Source organism: Scyliorhinus torazame, chromosome 20, assembly GCF_047496885.1.
Source record: "Scyliorhinus torazame isolate Kashiwa2021f chromosome 20, sScyTor2.1, whole genome shotgun sequence".
In the NCBI taxonomy this organism is placed as follows: Eukaryota; Metazoa; Chordata; class Chondrichthyes; order Carcharhiniformes; family Scyliorhinidae; genus Scyliorhinus; species Scyliorhinus torazame.
The window spans coordinates 20,940,620-20,957,699 of record NC_092726.1 but is presented as its reverse complement, the minus strand read 5'-3'; the positions used below and the strand labels follow the sequence as shown (position 1 = coordinate 20,957,699).

Below are 17,080 nucleotides of genomic sequence, written 5' to 3'. Positions count from 1 at the left end.
GAGAGTGATACAAAAGGAAGTGATCGGAGATGGCCTTCTCTCGAAGTGATAGCTATGATAGAAATAGTGAGGCCACGAGATGGCAAGGTCTCAGAGGTGGCCGTGAGCCCTCTGTTTTGGAGGAAGGAACAAGAGGGCAATGGACTCAGAAAAGTGAGAACATGATAAATTGAGCTTGAAATCACATGAGGTTGAGAAGTTGCTTAGTGCAAAGGCTGAGAGGAGAAAACAGAGAGAACATTTTTAATGCTGCTTGGTTGGGCAATGAGGGGGTGGAACAAAGCGAGATGCTCAAAGAAGCAGCAAACGCCCAATGAAAATCGCTTATTGTCACAAGTAGGCTTCAAATGAAGTTACTGTGAAAAACGCCCCTAGTCGCCACATTCCGGCGCCTGTTCGGGGAGGCTGGTACGGGAATTGAACCGTGCTGCTGGCCTGCCTTGGTCTGCTTTCAAAGCCAGCGATTTAGCCCCGTGCTAAACCAGCCCCTGAAAGTCGATCTGCTGGCAAAATCCACAGTCAGCAATGGGAGGGTTAAGTTGGAAAGGGAAAAACATTGATAACATTAATGCCCTGAGAAAGAGAGAGTAAGATGGGGCAATTGCTGTACCAAAGGAGGCAGTGACAAGTCATAGATTATCATAGAATTTACAGTGCAGAAGGAGGCCATTCGGCCCATCGAGTCTGCACCGGCTCTTGGAAACAGCACCCTACCCAAGATCCACACCTCCACCCTATCCCCATAACCCAGTAACCCCATCCAGCACTAAGGGCAATTTTGGACACTATGGGCAATTTATCATGGCCAATCCACCTAACCCGCACATCTTTGGACTGTGGGAGGAAACCGGAGCACCCGGGGGAAACCCACGCACACACAGGGAGGATGTGCAGACTCCGCACAGACAGTGACCCAAGCCGCAATCGAACCTGTGACCCTGGAGCTGTGAAGCATTTGTGCTATCCACAATGCTACCGTGCTGCCCGAGTATCTTGATGACCCTCTGGGGGATGTCAAGAGAGGCAGAGCAAAGAAGGAAGCTGCAGGCTTATACAAGAGGCAGTCAAATCTGAAAGGACAGCAGGCATGTCCAAAGGGCAAAGAAAACTCGAGGGTTGCAATAGAGATTTGGGAGGGCAGAATACCTCCGAAAGCAGAAATGAAAGGAGACATAAAACAACAGAGGGGTCTGGGAAGTGCAAAGACAAAAATAAAACAGCAGAAAAAATATCAGATCCAAAATGGCAGTCATCATAGAATCCCGACAGTGTAGGAGGCCATTCGGCCCATTGAGTCTACACCAGCCCTTGGAAAGAACAGCCTAACTTAAGCCCATGCCTCCACCCTATCCTCGTAACCCAGTAACCCCACCTACCCTTTTTGGACACTAAGGAGCAATTTAGCAAGGCCAATCCACCTAATCTGCACGTCTTTGGACTGTGGGAGGAAACCGGAGCACCCGGAGGAAACCCACGCAGACACGGGGAGAACGTGCAAACTCCGCACAGTCACCCGAGGCTGGAATTGAACCCGGGCCCTTGGAGCCGTGAGGCAGCAGTGCTAACCACAGTCAAAACGCACATGCAAATGGATACAAGGAAATTTCAATTACATTTGCTTAATTACATTGATATGAAACCTGAGATTAACAGGGATTAGATAGAGGACAACAGGAGGGAGTCGAGAGTTCAAGTCAGACGGTGTGTAGTGGAATAAGCTTGATGTCGGTAGGGTGCAGCTGGCATCAACCATATGTTGTTTAAGTTTGAAGGCAAGGTGTGCCAGGCAAGTAAAGTCCAGAGTATTGGAGGATGCACAAATGGAGGCATTGCCACGAGGAAGTGCAGACTGTTGTAGAAAGATGGCAAAGTTGGAGGTCACCATACGATTCAGAATTGACAAAGAAGGGTATTTTGATGCAAGGTTCCAAGACTGGCTACATTTTAAAAGACCGGGAAGAGGGGGAGGGAGGGGGAGGGGGCTTCCAGATTCACTTCACCTTGCAAACCTGTGATTAGCTGGGGGTGTTTCAAATGCCAGGAACCTGCAACACACCCAGGAAGAAGCAGGGACCATCTCAACACCACTGACACACCAGTGGCAACAGGGCCTGAATGAGAACTCTGTTCTGGTGATGTTGGACAGGTTCTCTCACCTGTTACCACTACACTTTCTCGCATGGCCTGGACCAGTGAATACTGTTCATGCGTGCCGTGTTTGTATCGACCAATTATTGAAAACAGCTCAGAATTTCAGAGATCAGAGGACAACTGGTAAACTTTGCTCCTCCTTTATAACACTTGAATCCCTCAGGTTGGTTGCTAGTGTGTGCCCATTCTGACGAACGCACGACAGCATCCAGCCAATTTCCAGAAATACTTCACCTCATGCGAAACGCACTCACGTGCTCCACAAGTCATACTGCCCCACAAGCCAGACCAAGTTAATCATTGATACAGGCCCCACAAACACCGATTCCAAAACCAGGAGTTTCACAGCTCCCAACTAGAAAATCAAGTCAATTATACTTGAGCCATTTTAGAATCTTCCAAATGCAGAATGTACCAAGTTAAAGAAAACTTCAGCAAAATGAAAGAAAAGGAACATGTAACCATACCCACCCCCCTCGCTGAACATACAGATATACAGCTGATCCATAGTAACCCCCGAACCAGTTTATCATTCAGTAATCAGCAAGAATAGAAGACATACTACCTGTGCCAATGCATGAGCCATCAAACCCCTCCCTTCCTGCTCCCATTTCTCCTTCAGCTGAATGCCAAGTGGGAATGCTGACACTCGGCTCCAGTACAGCTGTTTGCACATGGGAACGTAACACACACACACCACCTTTGCAGGGTCAGTTATACCGTACTTTAGGCTAAAAACAAACCCCTTTCCCCTTCAGCCAGGTGCAGATTGGGGGGGGGGAGGGGGGGAGGAAAGCAGAGAAAGGCTTGCACTCTTCAGCTGTGAACAAATGAAATGTGGTTGAACTCTCTGGCCACTCGAGTATTGCAGCAGCTGCGACACATGTCACGTGATCAGTGTTCAGCGTCTGATTTCAAAGATGCAAACACACCAGACAAACAGAACAATACTGGCAGTTTGCCGTAATCCTTGTTTTCTTCACCCCCCCCGTGTTCTACACAGCACACACTTGCCTACAATTAACAGCAGCAGGTTCGGTTCCATGAAACACATTGGGACAAAACGTACGTCAAATGGATCAGGTTTCAATATATTTCCCTTCTCCTTTCCTCTTCGATGACCCGTTCTAAAATTTACGTTGCTGGCAGGAAAGTTGAATCTTTCCATGCAACTAAAAGGGCAACTCCATGATGAAATCTATATTTAGAAAACATGCTGATGGAGTAAAGCACCAGGGGGATTCCCTTGCTTAGACAACTCAGCCAGAATTGGCAAAACGTTACCTCCTAAGACATTCACAGCATTAATGTGGATACTAATTAGTAACCTAGATTCAGATTTGTGCCTGATCAGCTGCTGAATGCCAGTACAGGGTAAGCAACCCTGATCCGAAATGTTTGGGGACGGGTGTGTATTGGATCTTGGAATGTACTGCGCAGGGGCGGTGCGCGTTGGGAACTGTACATGTGCGGCGCATGTTGGGAACTGCGCATGTGCAGAGCGTGTTGGGAATTATGCATGGATGGTGAGCGTTGGGAACTGCGCATGTGCGGTGCGTGCTGGGGACTGTGCATGTGCGGTGCGTGCTGGGAACTGTGCATGTGCGGTGCGTGCTGGGGACTGTGCATGTGCGGTGCGTGCTGGGGACTGCGCAGGAGCGGTGCGTGTTGGGAACTGTACATGTGCGGCGCATGTTGGGAACTGCGCATGTGCAGAGCGTGTTGGGAATTATGCATGGATGGTGAGCGTTGGGAACTGTGCATGTGCGATGCGTGCTGGGAACTGTGCATGTGCGGTGCGTGCTGGGGACTGTGTGTGCGGTGCGTGTTGGGAACTGTGCGTATGCGGTGCGTGTTGGGAACTGTGCATGTGCGGTGCGTGTTGGGAACTGTGTGTGCGGTGCGTGTTGGGAACTGTGCGTATGCGGTTCGTGTTGGGAACTGTGCATGTGCGGTGCGTGTTGGGAACTGTGCGTATGCGGTGCGTGTTGGGAACTGTGCATGTGCGGTGCGTGTTGGGAACTGTGCAGGTGCGGTGGGCATTGGGAACTGTGCAGGTGCAGTGCGCATTGGGAACTGTGCAGGTGCAGTGCGCATTGGGAATTGTGCAGGTGCAGTGCGCATTGGGAACTGTGCAGGTGCGGTGCGCATTGGGAACTGTGCAGGTACAGTGCGCATTGGGAACTGTGCAGGTGTGGTGCGCTTTGGGAACTGTGCAGGTGCGGTGCGCATTGGGAACTGTGCAGGTACGGTGTGCATTGAGAACTGTGCAGGTGTGGTGCGCATTGGGAACTGTGCATGTCCGGTGCGCATTGGGAACTGTGCAGGTGCGCATTGGGAACTGTGCATGTCCGGTGCGCATTGGGAACTGTGCAGGTGTGGTGCGCGTTGGGAACGGTGCAGGTGCGGTGCGTGTTGGGAACTGAGCGTGTGCGGTGGGCATTGGGAACTGTGCAGGTGCGGTGCGCATTGGGAACTGTGCATGTCCGGTGCGCATTGGGAACAGTGCAGGTGCGGTGCGCATTGGGAACTGTGCATGTCCGGTGCGCATTGGGAACTGTGCAGGTGCGGTGCGTGCTGGGGACTGTGCATGTGCTGTGCGTGCTGGGGACTGCATGTGCGGTGCGTGCTGGGAACTGTGCATGTGCGGTGCGTGCTGGGGACTGTGCATGTGCTGTGCGTGCTGGGGACTGCATGTGCGGTGCATGCTGGGAACTGTGCATGTGCGTGCTGGGAACTGTGCAGGTGCGGTGCGTGCTGGGGACTGTGCATGTGCTGTGCGTGCTGGGGACTGCATGTGCGGTGCGTGCTGGGGACTGTGCATGTGCGGTGCGTGTTGGGAACTGCATGTGCGGTGCATGCTGGGAACTGTGCATGTGCGTGCTGGGAACTGTGCATGTGCGGTGCGTGCTGGGGACTGTGCATGTGCGGTGCGTGCTGGGGACTGTGCATGTGCGGTGCGTGCTGGGGACTGTGCATGTGCGGTGCGTGCTGGGGACTGTGCATGTGCGGTGCGTGCTGGGGACTGTGCATGTGCGGTGCGTGCTGGGGACTGTGCATGTGCGGTGCGTGCTGGGGACTGTGCATGTGCGGTGCGTGCTGGGGACTGTGCATGTGCGGTGCGTGCTGGGGACTGTGCATGTGCGGTGCGTGCTGGGGACTGTGCATGTGCGGTGCGTGCTGGGGACTGTGCCTGTGCGGTGTGTGCTGGGGACTGTGCATGTGCGGTGCGTGCTGGGGACTGTGCATGTGCGGTACGTGCTGGGGACTGTGCATGTGCGGTGCGTGCTGGGGACTGTGCATGTGCGGTGCGTGCTGGGGACTGTGCATGTGCGGTGCGTGCTGGGGACTGTGCATGTGCGGTGCGTGCTGGGGACTGTGCATGTGCGGTGCGTGCTGGGGACTGTGCATGTGCGGTGCGTGCTGGGGACTGTGCATGTGCGGTGCGTGCTGGGGACTGTGCATGTGCGGTGCGTGCTGGGGACTGTGCATGTGCGGTGCGTGCTGGGGACTGTGCATGTGCGGTGCGTGCTGGGGACTGTGCATGTGCGGTGCGTGCTGGGGACTGTGCATGTGCGGTGCGTGCTGGGGACTGTGCATGTGCGGTGCGTGCTGGGGACTGTGCATGTGCGGTGCGTGCTGGGGACTGTGCATGTGCGGTGCGTGCTGGGGACTGTGCATGTGCGGTGCGTGTTGGGAACTGCATGTGCGGTGCGTGCTGGGAACTGTGCATGTGCGGTGCGTGCTGGGAACTGTGCATGTGCGGTGCGTGCTGGGGACTGTGCATGTGCGGTGCGTGCTGGGGACTGTGCATGTGCGGTTCGTGCTGGGGACTGTGCCTGTGCGGTGCGTGCTGGGGACTGTGCATGTGCGGTGCGTGCTGGGGACTGTGCATGTGCGGTGCGTGCTGGGGACTGTGCATGTGCGGTGCGTGCTGGGGACTGTGCATGTGCGGTGCGTGCTGGGGACTGTGCATGTGCGGTGCGTGCTGGGGACTGTGCATGTGCGGTGCGTGCTGGGGACTGTGCATGTGCGGTGCGTGCTGGGGACTGTGCATGTGCGGTGCGTGCTGGGGACTGTGCCTGTGCGGTGCGTGCTGGGGACTGTGCATGTGCGGTGCGTGCTGGGGACTGTGCATGTGCGGTGCGTGCTGGGGACTGTGCATGTGCGGTGCGTGCTGGGAACTGTGCATGTGCGGTACGCGCTGGGGACTGTGCATGTGCGGTGCGCGTTGGGAACTGCGCGTGTGCAGTACGCGCTGGGAACTGTGCGTGTGCGGTGCGCGTTGGAAACTGCGCGTGTGCAGTATGCGCTGGGAACTGTGCATGGGCGGTGCGTGCTGGGAACTGTGCATGTGCGGTGCCTGTTGGGAACTGTGGCATGTGCGGTGCGTGTTGGGAACTGCATGTGCGGTGCGTGCTGGGAACTGTGCATGTGCGGTGCGTGCTGGGAACTGTGCATGTGCGGTGCGTGCTGGGAACTGTGCATGTGCGGTGCGTGCTGGGGACTGTGCCTGTGCGGTGCGTGCTGGGGACTGTGCATGTGCGGTGCGTGCTGGGGACTGTGCATGTGCGGTGCGTGCTGGGGACTGTGCATGTGCGGTGCGTGCTGGGAACTGTACATGTGCGGTGCGTGCTGGGGACTGTGCCTGTGCGGTGCGTGCTGGGGACTGTGCATGTGCGGTGCGTGCTGGGGACTGTGCATGTGCGGTGCGTGCTGGGGACTGTGCATGTGCAGTGCGTGCTGGGGACTGTGCATGTGCGGTGCGTGCTGGGGACTGTGCATGTGCAGTGCGTGCTGGGGACTGTGCATGTGCGGTGCGTGCTGGGGACTGTGCATGTGCGGTGCGTGCTGGGGACTGTGCATGTGCGGTGCGTGCTGGGGACTGTGCATGTGCGGTGCGTGCTGGGGACTGTGCATGTGCGGTGCGTGCTGGGGACTGTGCATGTGCGGTGCGTGTTGGGAACTGCATGTGCGGTGCGTGCTGGGAACTGTGCATGTGCGGTGCGTGCTGGGAACTGTGCATGTGCGGTGCGTGCTGGGGACTGTGCATGTGCGGTGCGTGCTGGGGACTGTGCATGTGCGGTTCGTGCTGGGGACTGTGCCTGTGCGGTGCGTGCTGGGGACTGTGCATGTGCGGTGCGTGCTGGGGACTGTGCATGTGCGGTGCGTGCTGGGGACTGTGCATGTGCGGTGCGTGCTGGGGACTGTGCATGTGCGGTGCGTGCTGGGGACTGTGCATGTGCGGTGCGTGCTGGGGACTGTGCATGTGCGGTGCGTGCTGGGGACTGTGCCTGTGCGGTGCGTGCTGGGGACTGTGCATGTGCGGTGCGTGCTGGGGACTGTGCATGTGCGGTGCGTGCTGGGGACTGTGCATGTGCGGTGCGTGCTGGGAACTGTGCATGTGCGGTACGCGCTGGGGACTGTGCATGTGCGGTGCGCGTTGGGAACTGCGCGTGTGCAGTACGCGCTGGGAACTGTGCGTGTGCGGTGCGCGTTGGAAACTGCGCGTGTGCAGTATGCGCTGGGAACTGTGCATGGGCGGTGCGTGCTGGGAACTGTGCATGTGCGGTGCCTGTTGGGAACTGTGGCATGTGCGGTGCGTGTTGGGAACTGCATGTGCGGTGCGTGCTGGGAACTGTGCATGTGCGGTGCGTGCTGGGAACTGTGCATGTGCGGTGCGTGCTGGGAACTGTGCATGTGCGGTGCGTGCTGGGGACTGTGCCTGTGCGGTGCGTGCTGGGGACTGTGCATGTGCGGTGCGTGCTGGGGACTGTGCATGTGCGGTGCGTGCTGGGGACTGTGCATGTGCGGTGCGTGCTGGGAACTGTACATGTGCGGTGCGTGCTGGGGACTGTGCCTGTGCGGTGCGTGCTGGGGACTGTGCATGTGCGGTGCGTGCTGGGGACTGTGCATGTGCGGTGCGTGCTGGGGACTGTGCATGTGCAGTGCGTGCTGGGGACTGTGCATGTGCGGTGCGTGCTGGGGACTGTGCATGTGCGGTGCGTGCTGGGGACTGTGCATGTGCGGTGCGTGCTGGGGACTGTGCATGTGCGGTGCGTGCTGGGGACTGTGCATGTGCGGTACGTGCTGGGGACTGTGCATGTGCGGTGCGTGCTGGGGACTGTGCATGTGAGGTGCGTGCTGGGGACTGTGCATGTGCGGTGCGTGCTGGGGACTGTGCATGTGCGGTGCGTGCTGGGGACTGTGCATGTGCGGTGCGTGCTGGGGACTGTGCATGTGCGGTGCGTGCTGGGGACTGTGCATGTGCGGTGCGTGCTGGGGACTGTGCATGTGTGGTGCGTGCTGGGGACTGTGCATGTGCGGTGCGTGCTGGGGACTGTGCATGTGCGGTACGTGCTGGGGACTGTGCATGTGCGGTGCATGCTGGGGACTGTGCATGTGCGGTGCGTGCTGGGGACTGTGCATGTGCGGTGCGCGCTGGGAACTGTGCATGTGCGGTGCGTGCTGGGGACTGTGCATGTGCGGTGCGTGCTGGGGACTGTGCATGTGCGGTGCGTGCTGGGGACTGTGCATGTGCGGTGCGTGCTGGGGACTGTGCATGTGCGGTGCGTGCTGGGGACTGTGCATGTGCGGTGCGTGCTGGGGACTGTGCATGTGCGGTGCGTGCTGGGGACTGTGCATGTGCGGTGCGTGCTGGGGACTGTGCATTGCCGAGGAGCCTTGTGGAGTTTCCCATTCATGACGTCACGTCGGAGCTGTGAAAAAGTGCAGATTTTGGATGGTTTCGATTTTTGGAATTTGGGATAAACAACCTGGTTTGTTGTTTGCCGTTATTTACAGGCTCACTGACTTGAGGACTTTTCTGCAGCTTTTTTACAGGTTTGACCAGGGCACCTTCGTTCAATGCCCGTCATCCAGTGCATGAGATGCAATCACCGGTTTCCATTCAGACTTATCACCTGCAGAGGTTTCTCTTCCCACTCCCACATCGTTGTGGAGTTGCCCCAGGGCCGATCCTTGGCCTCCCCCTATTCCTTACCTTTATGTTGTCCCTCGACGACAGCATCCGAAAACACATCAGGTTCCACAGGTACACCAATGACAACCAGTTTCATCTCACCAATATCTCCCTCAATCCTTCCACTATCTTTAATTTGTCACACTGCTTGTCTGACACAACATTTGGGGAGCAGAAATTTCCTACAACGGTATTGAAGCCATTGCCTTTAGTTACTGTAACAAACAGCATTCGCCAGCCCCCAAATCCATCCCTCTCTCTGGTATCTGCCCAAGACTCGACCTGAACATTTGTGACTCTGGTGTTGTAATTCACCTTTCTGAGGTTCTGGCCACTCCTCCCATTTCTGTGACATCGCTCAGTCTCGTTGCTGCGTTAGCTTCGATATTGCTGAAACCCTCATCCATGCCTGTGTTACCACTGGACTCAATTCATCCAGTTCTCTCCTGGCTGCCTTGCATTTTCCTCTCCCCCAAAATATGATCTGATCCAAAACTCAGCTGCCCATATCCTAACTTGCACCAAGCGCTGTTCACTCCTTGCTCCATGGTGCCTGACTTAGCAGTGCAGTTTGGTGTCAAATTCTGCTCGATAATGCTCCAATGAAGCACTCTGGCACATTTTAGTAAGCTGTTGTTGTAATTACTATGCAATTCCTTTCTGCAATGGTCCAAGATCTGTGTCTTGATGCCACAGCCAATGGGCAACTACTGGCCAAGCACAAAGTACTTTCAGCAGCTTACTGGTAAAAGCACAGCCTTTTGTGGTCCAGTGTTCAAGCCAGATTTTACCCAACCATATCACGTTTAATCAAAGGCCCAAAGTAACGAGCGTAGCATGTATAACCAGGTGCAAAGCAGATACTTTACCCAAATGTTTCACTCCAATTACTGTGTTGAAGAATGTGTTCGCCATGAGAACCTATCTTCCACAACAAAGCCAAAGTGTGATTGATTACAAATCGTCTGCCAAGTTATCGTCTGGCCCCCTTTTCTCACCACAGCAAATACACCAGATTATATGCTGCTTAACAACTCCCATCATGTCCAAAAAACACATTTTACCATGGCCTGCTTCAAAACCAGGGCAATATAACCATTTCTTGCACTTTTTGACTTCAAGCATTTGTGCTTGCATTGCGCCAACTGGGTGTGCAAAAAGAGGGTGATGAGGATGTGTTTGTACATGACATCGTGAAGATGTGCTTTATGCTGAATAATGATTTTCAATCCACTGGCTAGAAATCCAATTTGTTGTTAAAAAGCTGTTTTGTTTCAATTCAGAAAGACAAAAGTGATTTGAACACAGCCCAAGATGGCTAACCCCAATTTTCACTGTTATCTATTTCTGCTCATTGGAGTGCAGTCAGCTTATCTTCAAAACCCTTCAAAGACAACGGCTTCAGGGGAGCGTGAAGGACTCACAGCCCCTGTCACATGAGATGGGCTGTTAAGATGAATTGCTTGGAAAGTCGGGCCCTGACTTGTGTTTTAAGCAGGGCTGAGGACAGGGGAAAGACCTGTGGGACTCCCTTCTGCTTCCTTTTAATCGCCAACCCACTGGCTGAGCTTTGAGTCCTATTTGCTGACTGTCTTCATGCAGGCACACCTTGCTGCAGTCTGATTTCTGAAAAGAATCCAAACCAACACCACGGAGTCCTGAAGAACAACCAACTCAGTTGTCCACATCTTCAAATTGGAAGCAGAGAGACCATCAAATTCAGCCTGAAGCCGGCCGAATTGCAAAGTGACAGCCGATATCCTATTTTAGTTCTTCACGGACTCGAATTTGGCCGAGCGTGTTGGTCTTGTGATCTGTATGTGTGTGCGCGTGTACATATGAAAATCAATGCACACTGTATTATTTCACTTCCATCAGTTTAAGTATATAATAAAGCTCACAGTGAAAGTCAAGAAAACCTCTCATCTTAGATTCTTGTCTGATCACAATGTGTAGACAGTTAACTACTCACTGGATCAACAAACACATACTTCTCAGTCAAAAAAGCCTTTGGGGCTAAACGATGAGGAGAGCCATTTAACCGCTCCTCACCCTGTCGTAACCATGATCTCAGCTCAGAACACAACTCAGCTTTTTGACTGCTGACAACTGTGCTCAATTCAATTGTTCAGAAACAAACTTCAACTTATATGATGTTGACTTCAGTTGGAATACATGGATGACTTTTACTGGCTCAATTATATGCACTGGGCTGGATTCACCGTCTGGGAGGCTAAGTGCCATCACCAGCATGGGAACTGTTGTGTTTTCGGACCGGTCCTGCGGCTAGCGAGGGGCTCGCGCTTGTGCCGAGTAAAACTCCTGGCTCCCACGCCATAAAGGGCTGGAGAATGGCATGCGTACGGCGACGACCTGCAGCGGTCGCAGGTAGAACGTGCGCCGGCTGTACGCAGACCCGACCTGCCACATAGTATCCCCCCTGGCCATCCCCCCAGCCCTCGTGGAAGCCCCCCCACCCTGGCCAGCAGCACAGCTCCCGGCCGACTCTGGCGGCGCTGGATACAGTCTGCAGCCGCCACGCCAGGTTGCTGACCGCTGAGACCACACATCAACCGCGCCGTCAGGAACTCAGCCCATCGGTGGAGGGCCTTCAGGTGATGCGCCAATGCTGTTCCATTTCGGAGGGGGGGCGGAGGATAGAAAACCGGTGTCAAACAGGCACCATCAATTTGGACATGGGAAGAGATTCTCCGCCCAATCGCAGATTACAAAATCGACGTCGGGGAACGCTGCACCCCGCCCACTGGCTCGCGGTTCACTAAAGTTTCACATTTAAAATTCGTACCCGTGTGTTCTAATCTCGCATTGGTCTGGCCCGTGTCCCAGATGTACCTCAGAACACCGAATGGCACCAACGGCTCGATTTGTTCTCAAGGACCAAGGCAATCTGCTGACTTTCTTTCACAATAGGCAGACGATGGGACAAGAAACGTAAGAACACTGGAGGAGGAGGCCATTTAGCCCAGCGAGTCAGCTCTGCCATTCAAACATGGGAAGACAGACTTGAGTGCAAGACCCGGACAACAGGACTGAACAGAAGCCGAAAGTGCTTGGTGCAAATATAAAGCGTGGGCTCTCCCAGCATTACCAACTCCACTTCTGCACAGCATGGTCAAAATTGATCAGGGCAATATATTCTGCCTTTGCTAGCCCAGCTGCTTTGTTTTTGATTGAACACTTGTGTCTTGCCATTTGGCACAAGACTTGATGGCCAAGAGTTGCAAACTGAGTTAGACGTTCAATTGTACTCCAATTTTCGCAAAAAAGGGAGTGGTTCCTCTCCTTGGCTTGGCCATTTTTACACAATTTGGTTTGTTTAGTGATTGAACAGCAGGGTACGACAAAATAGCAGAGGTTAAACCAGTCGCTCAAGAAACGATTTGAATGGCAAACGGGGAAATTTGTTTTAATATGTTTTGGGAAGCCATGTCCAGGAATCCTCCTGTGGCAAATTTCCCCGTTTGCCATTCAAATCGTTTCTTGAGCGACTGGTTTAACCTCTGCTATTTTATCGTACCCTGCTGTTCACAGGAGGATTCCCCAGTTCTGGAGTGTTCATTGAGTTTCCCACACCATGGGAACTGCCACACAAGTGTCTGTGGCTTCTGACATATGCTCTGCTCTTTACTATCCACATGCATTTTCTATTCTTGCACGTGAATGCTATCTCAGTTTAGTCTCAACACCCACTCCCAAACTTTGACCACAATTAGGTCAGTATCACAAGTACAGAGATAGCTTTCACACCACCGGTCTTTTGAGGTAGCAAGTCAACTTAAACAATGTCTTTCTGTTCAAAATTCTTCTCTGTGAATCTGTATTAATAGAACTTAGAAGTTAAAAAAAAGTCAAGAGAATGCATTTTCTGTGGACTAGTGTGACTGAACATGATTGGAAGTAATGTACACACTCGAATAGGTGCTGCAGAGGCTTGACACAAATACCACGAGACAAACTATCACATTCAGGCAGCATATTCTCACCTTCTCAACTTACACTTCACAGCACAATAATGTTTGACATTTATTGCTCTCCAGAGCACACGTACATTCAGTTACCCATAGCATGCTACTCGATTTGGACCAATTGCACTGCTAAGCCCCAAATCCCGATTGTTTGCAGTTTGGAAGCTCTTTGGCTATGAAGTGGCTTTAAAAAAAATGACTTGCCAGAATGGTCGCTTATGCTCCCCTCAGCTTGTACCCACAGTTTCTCCTCAGGTCCAATTGTGGGTCGAACTGAGAGGTTTGGAGTCAAGTCCTTCGTACTGAACCATTTTATTATGACCAACACCCTTGATACATCTGATGCTAATTTTCCCTTCTCATTTTGCAAAGAACTCATGCAATTTTACTTTGCAAAACAGCAAAGAAAGATAATTCTGCATGGCTGTAATTTTACTCCAATCAGCTCAGCACATCTTCATTTCCTGCGAGTCTTCAACTATCTACCTTATCTGCAGGAGATGAGAAAAAATCTCTGGTGCTTAAGTCAGTAACTGTAATGTGAACAGTTAATTCCCCAATATTCACCAACACCTTACCTCCAGTGCAAGTTCCTGAACATGCTGAAATAGGTCCAGGTCTTTCTCTGTCACGTCCTTGCTCAGTGATTGGTCATCCTCGTTTTCAAGTTTGCAGCCCCACGAGTCCAGATTGTCTGCGGATCGAGAAAAAGAGAATATTAATGAAGGACTTTCCTTTAGTTAACCCTCCTGCAATAATCTTTGGCTTAAGAGAGGCAGATTGAGAACTGACAACCTCAATGTGTTAATATAACTGCGAAATGTTAATGAAGCGACATTTATGCCCTCAAATCTAAAACACTGTAACCAATCAGGGGAGAAATTTAACAACAGCCGAGCTGCCAATTAGATTGGACTTGGGTGTTTTGCAACAATTGCTGGTTCCACCTGGAGTTTCGTGCATCCTTTCCTAACAGAGCAGCCGGCAAGTCAGCGACAATCAGATACTCGACAGCCAACACAGGAGACATCGAACATGGTGCCCAGATAGCTGAGCACTTGACTCCAAATGACAAGCTTCACAGCACACATGCCGAGGGTCTGGTGAAAGCCGAATTTTTCGGTGGTCCGCCGTCATTTTCCAGCTGACAGAGTGAGGTGGGGCATTCAGAGACTCTGAGTGCATGTGCCTTCCCCCTTTCCCCTTCACTGGAAAAGCACCTCACAGCTCTGGAGTACCCTTCGTACTGTAGAACTGAGATCAGGAACTCACCACTGATAAGGATGGCAAAGTATATTAACACACTGACATGACAGAAGCCTGGATCACTAGAGAAAGAAAAAGAACAGCCCAGTACAGTCAATGTAAACTAGAAAACAATGTCAGCAAGCAAGACAGCAAATATTAAAGGCAACAAGAGACATAGCAGAAGGCAGTAGCAGCTTAAATTAAAGACTCTGATGGGTACATAACCAAGGACGAAAGTGACAATGAAGCACTCAGTTGGTTGTGAGAATTGTTGTGCTTTTGCTCAGTTCAGTACTTTCCCTTCGAAATGGATGTTCCTACACTGAACCAAAAAACACCAAACCATAATAGCCTCAAACGCTGGCGTGCCAACCTCGCACGGTGGGCCAGCCTCGCTCGCTGGTGGGCCAGCCTCGCACGCTGGTGGGCCAGCCTCGCTCGCTGGTGGGCCAGCCTCGCACGCTGGTGGGCCAGCCTCGCACGGTGGTGGGCCAGCCTCGCTCGCTGGTGGGCGAGCCTCGCTCGCTGGTGGGCCAGCCTCGCTCGCTGGTGGGCCAGCCTCGCTCGCTGGTGGGCGAGCCTCGCTCGCTGGTGGGCGAGCCTCGCACGCTGGTGGGCCAGCCTCGCTCGCTGGTGGGCCAGCCTCGCTCGCTGGTGGGACAGCCTCGCACGGTGGGCCAGCCTCGCACGCTGGTGGGCCAGCCTCGCTCGCTGGTGGGCGAGCCTCGCTCGCTGGTGGGCGAGCCTCGCACGCTGGTGGGCCAGCCTCGCTCGCTGGTGGGCCAGCCTCGCTCGCTGGTGGGCGAGCCTCGCACGCTGGTGGGCCAGCCTCGCTCGCTGGTGGGCCAGCCTCGCACGCTGGTGGGCCAGCCTCGCATGCTGGTGGGCCAGCCTCGCACGGTGGTGGGCCAGCCTCGCTCGCTGGTGGGCCAGCCTCGCACGCTGGTGGGCCAGCCTCGCTCGGTGGGCCAGCCTCGCTCGCTGGTGGGCCAGCCTCGCTCGCTGGTGGGCCAGCCTCGCTCGCTGGTGGGCCAGCCTCGCTCGCTGGTGGGCCAGCCTCGCTCGCTGGTGGGCCAGCCTCGCACGGTGGGCCAGCCTCGCTCGCTGGTGGGCCAGCCTCGCACGCTGGTGGGCCACCCTCGCACGCTGGTGGGCCAGCCTCGCACGCTGGTGGGCCAGCCTCGCTGGTGGGCCAGCCTCGCACGCTGGTGGGCCAGCCTCGCTCGCTGGTGGGCCAGCCTCGCACGCTGGTGGGCCAGCCTCGCTCGCTGGTGGGCCAGCCTCGCTCGCTGGTGGGCCAGCCTCGCACGCTGGTGGGCCAGCCTCGCACGCTGGTGGGCCAGCCTCGCACGCTGGTGGGCCAGCCTCGCTCGCTGACGGGCCAGCCTCGCACGCTGGTGGGCCAGCCTCGCACGCTGGTGGGCCAGCCTCGCACGCTGGTGGGCCAGCATCGCACGCTGGTGGGCCAGCCTCGCACGCTGGTGGGCCAGCCTCGCACGCTGGTGGGCCAGCCTCGCACGCTGGTGGGCCAGCCTCGCTCGCTGGTGGGCCAGCCTCGCACGCTGGTGGGCCAGCCTCGCACGCTGGTGGGCCAGCCTCGCACGCTGGTGGGCCAGCCTCGCTCGCTGGTGGGCCAGCCTCGCACGCTGGTGGGCCAGCCTCGCTCGCTGGTGGGCCAGCCTCGCTCGCTGGTGGGCCAGCCTCGCTCGCTGGTGGGCCAGCCTCGCTCGCACGGTGGGGCAGCCTCGCACGGTGGTGGGCGAGCCTCGCTCGCACGGTGGGGCAGCCTCGCACGCTGGTGGGCCAGCCTCGCTCGCTGGTGGGCCAGCCTCGCACGCTGGTGGGCCAGCCTCGCACGCTGGTGGGCCAGCCTCGCACGCTGGTGGGCCAGCCTCGCTGGTGGGCCAGCCTCGCACGCTGGTGGGCCAGCCTCGCTCGCTGGTGGGCCAGCCTCGCACGCTGGTGGGCCAGCCTCGCTCGCTGGTGGGCCAGCCTCGCTCGCTGGTGGGCCAGCCTCGCACGCTGGTGGGCCAGCCTCGCACGCTGGTGGGCCAGCCTCGCACGCTGGTGGGCCAGCCTCGCTCGCTGACGGGCCAGCCTCGCACGCTGGTGGGCCAGCCTCGCACGCTGGTGGGCCAGCCTCGCACGCTGGTGGGCCAGCCTCGCACGCTGTTGCGCCAGCCTCGCACGCTGGTGGGCCAGCCTCGCTCGCTGGTGGGCCAGCCTCGCACGCTGTTGCGCCAGCCTCGCACGCTGGTGGGCCAGCCTCGCTCGCTGGTGGGCCAGCCTCGCTCGCTGGTGGGCCAGCCTCGCTCGCTGGTGGGCCAGCCTCGCTCGCTGGTGGGCCAGCCTCGCTCGCTGGTGGGCCAGCCTCGCACGCTGGTGGGCCAGCCTCGCACGCTGGTGGGCCAGCCTCGCACGCTGGTGGGCCAGCCTCGCACGCTGGTGGGCCAGCCTCGCTCGCTGGTGGGCCAACCTCGCTCGCTGGTGGGCCAGCCTCGCTCGCTGGTGGGCCAGCCTCGCACGCTGGTGGGCCAGCCTCGCTCGCTGGTGGGCCAGCCTCGCACGGTGGGCCAGCCTCGCTCGCTGGTGGGCCAGCCTCGCACGCTGGTGGGCCAGCCTCGCTCGCTGGTGGGCCAGCCTCGCTCGCTGGTGGTCCAGCCTCGCACGCTGGTGGGCCAGCCTCGCACGCTGGTGGGCCAGCCTCGCTCGC

At 56.1% G+C, this 17,080-nt stretch overlaps 1 protein-coding gene across 2 annotated transcripts in view; it reads right to left on the bottom strand.

Moving 5' to 3' along the window:
* The window catches only part of LOC140396944 (histone acetyltransferase KAT6A-like), a 616,358-nt gene that overhangs the window by 69,455 nt on the left and 529,823 nt on the right, over positions 1 to 17,080 (bottom strand). For both annotated transcript variants that reach the window (XM_072485891.1, XM_072485892.1), the window contains exon 8: positions 13,698 to 13,813. In XM_072485891.1, coding sequence (XP_072341992.1) covers positions 13,698 to 13,813 — 116 coding nt within the window. The remainder of the gene's footprint in view (positions 1 to 13,697; positions 13,814 to 17,080) is intronic.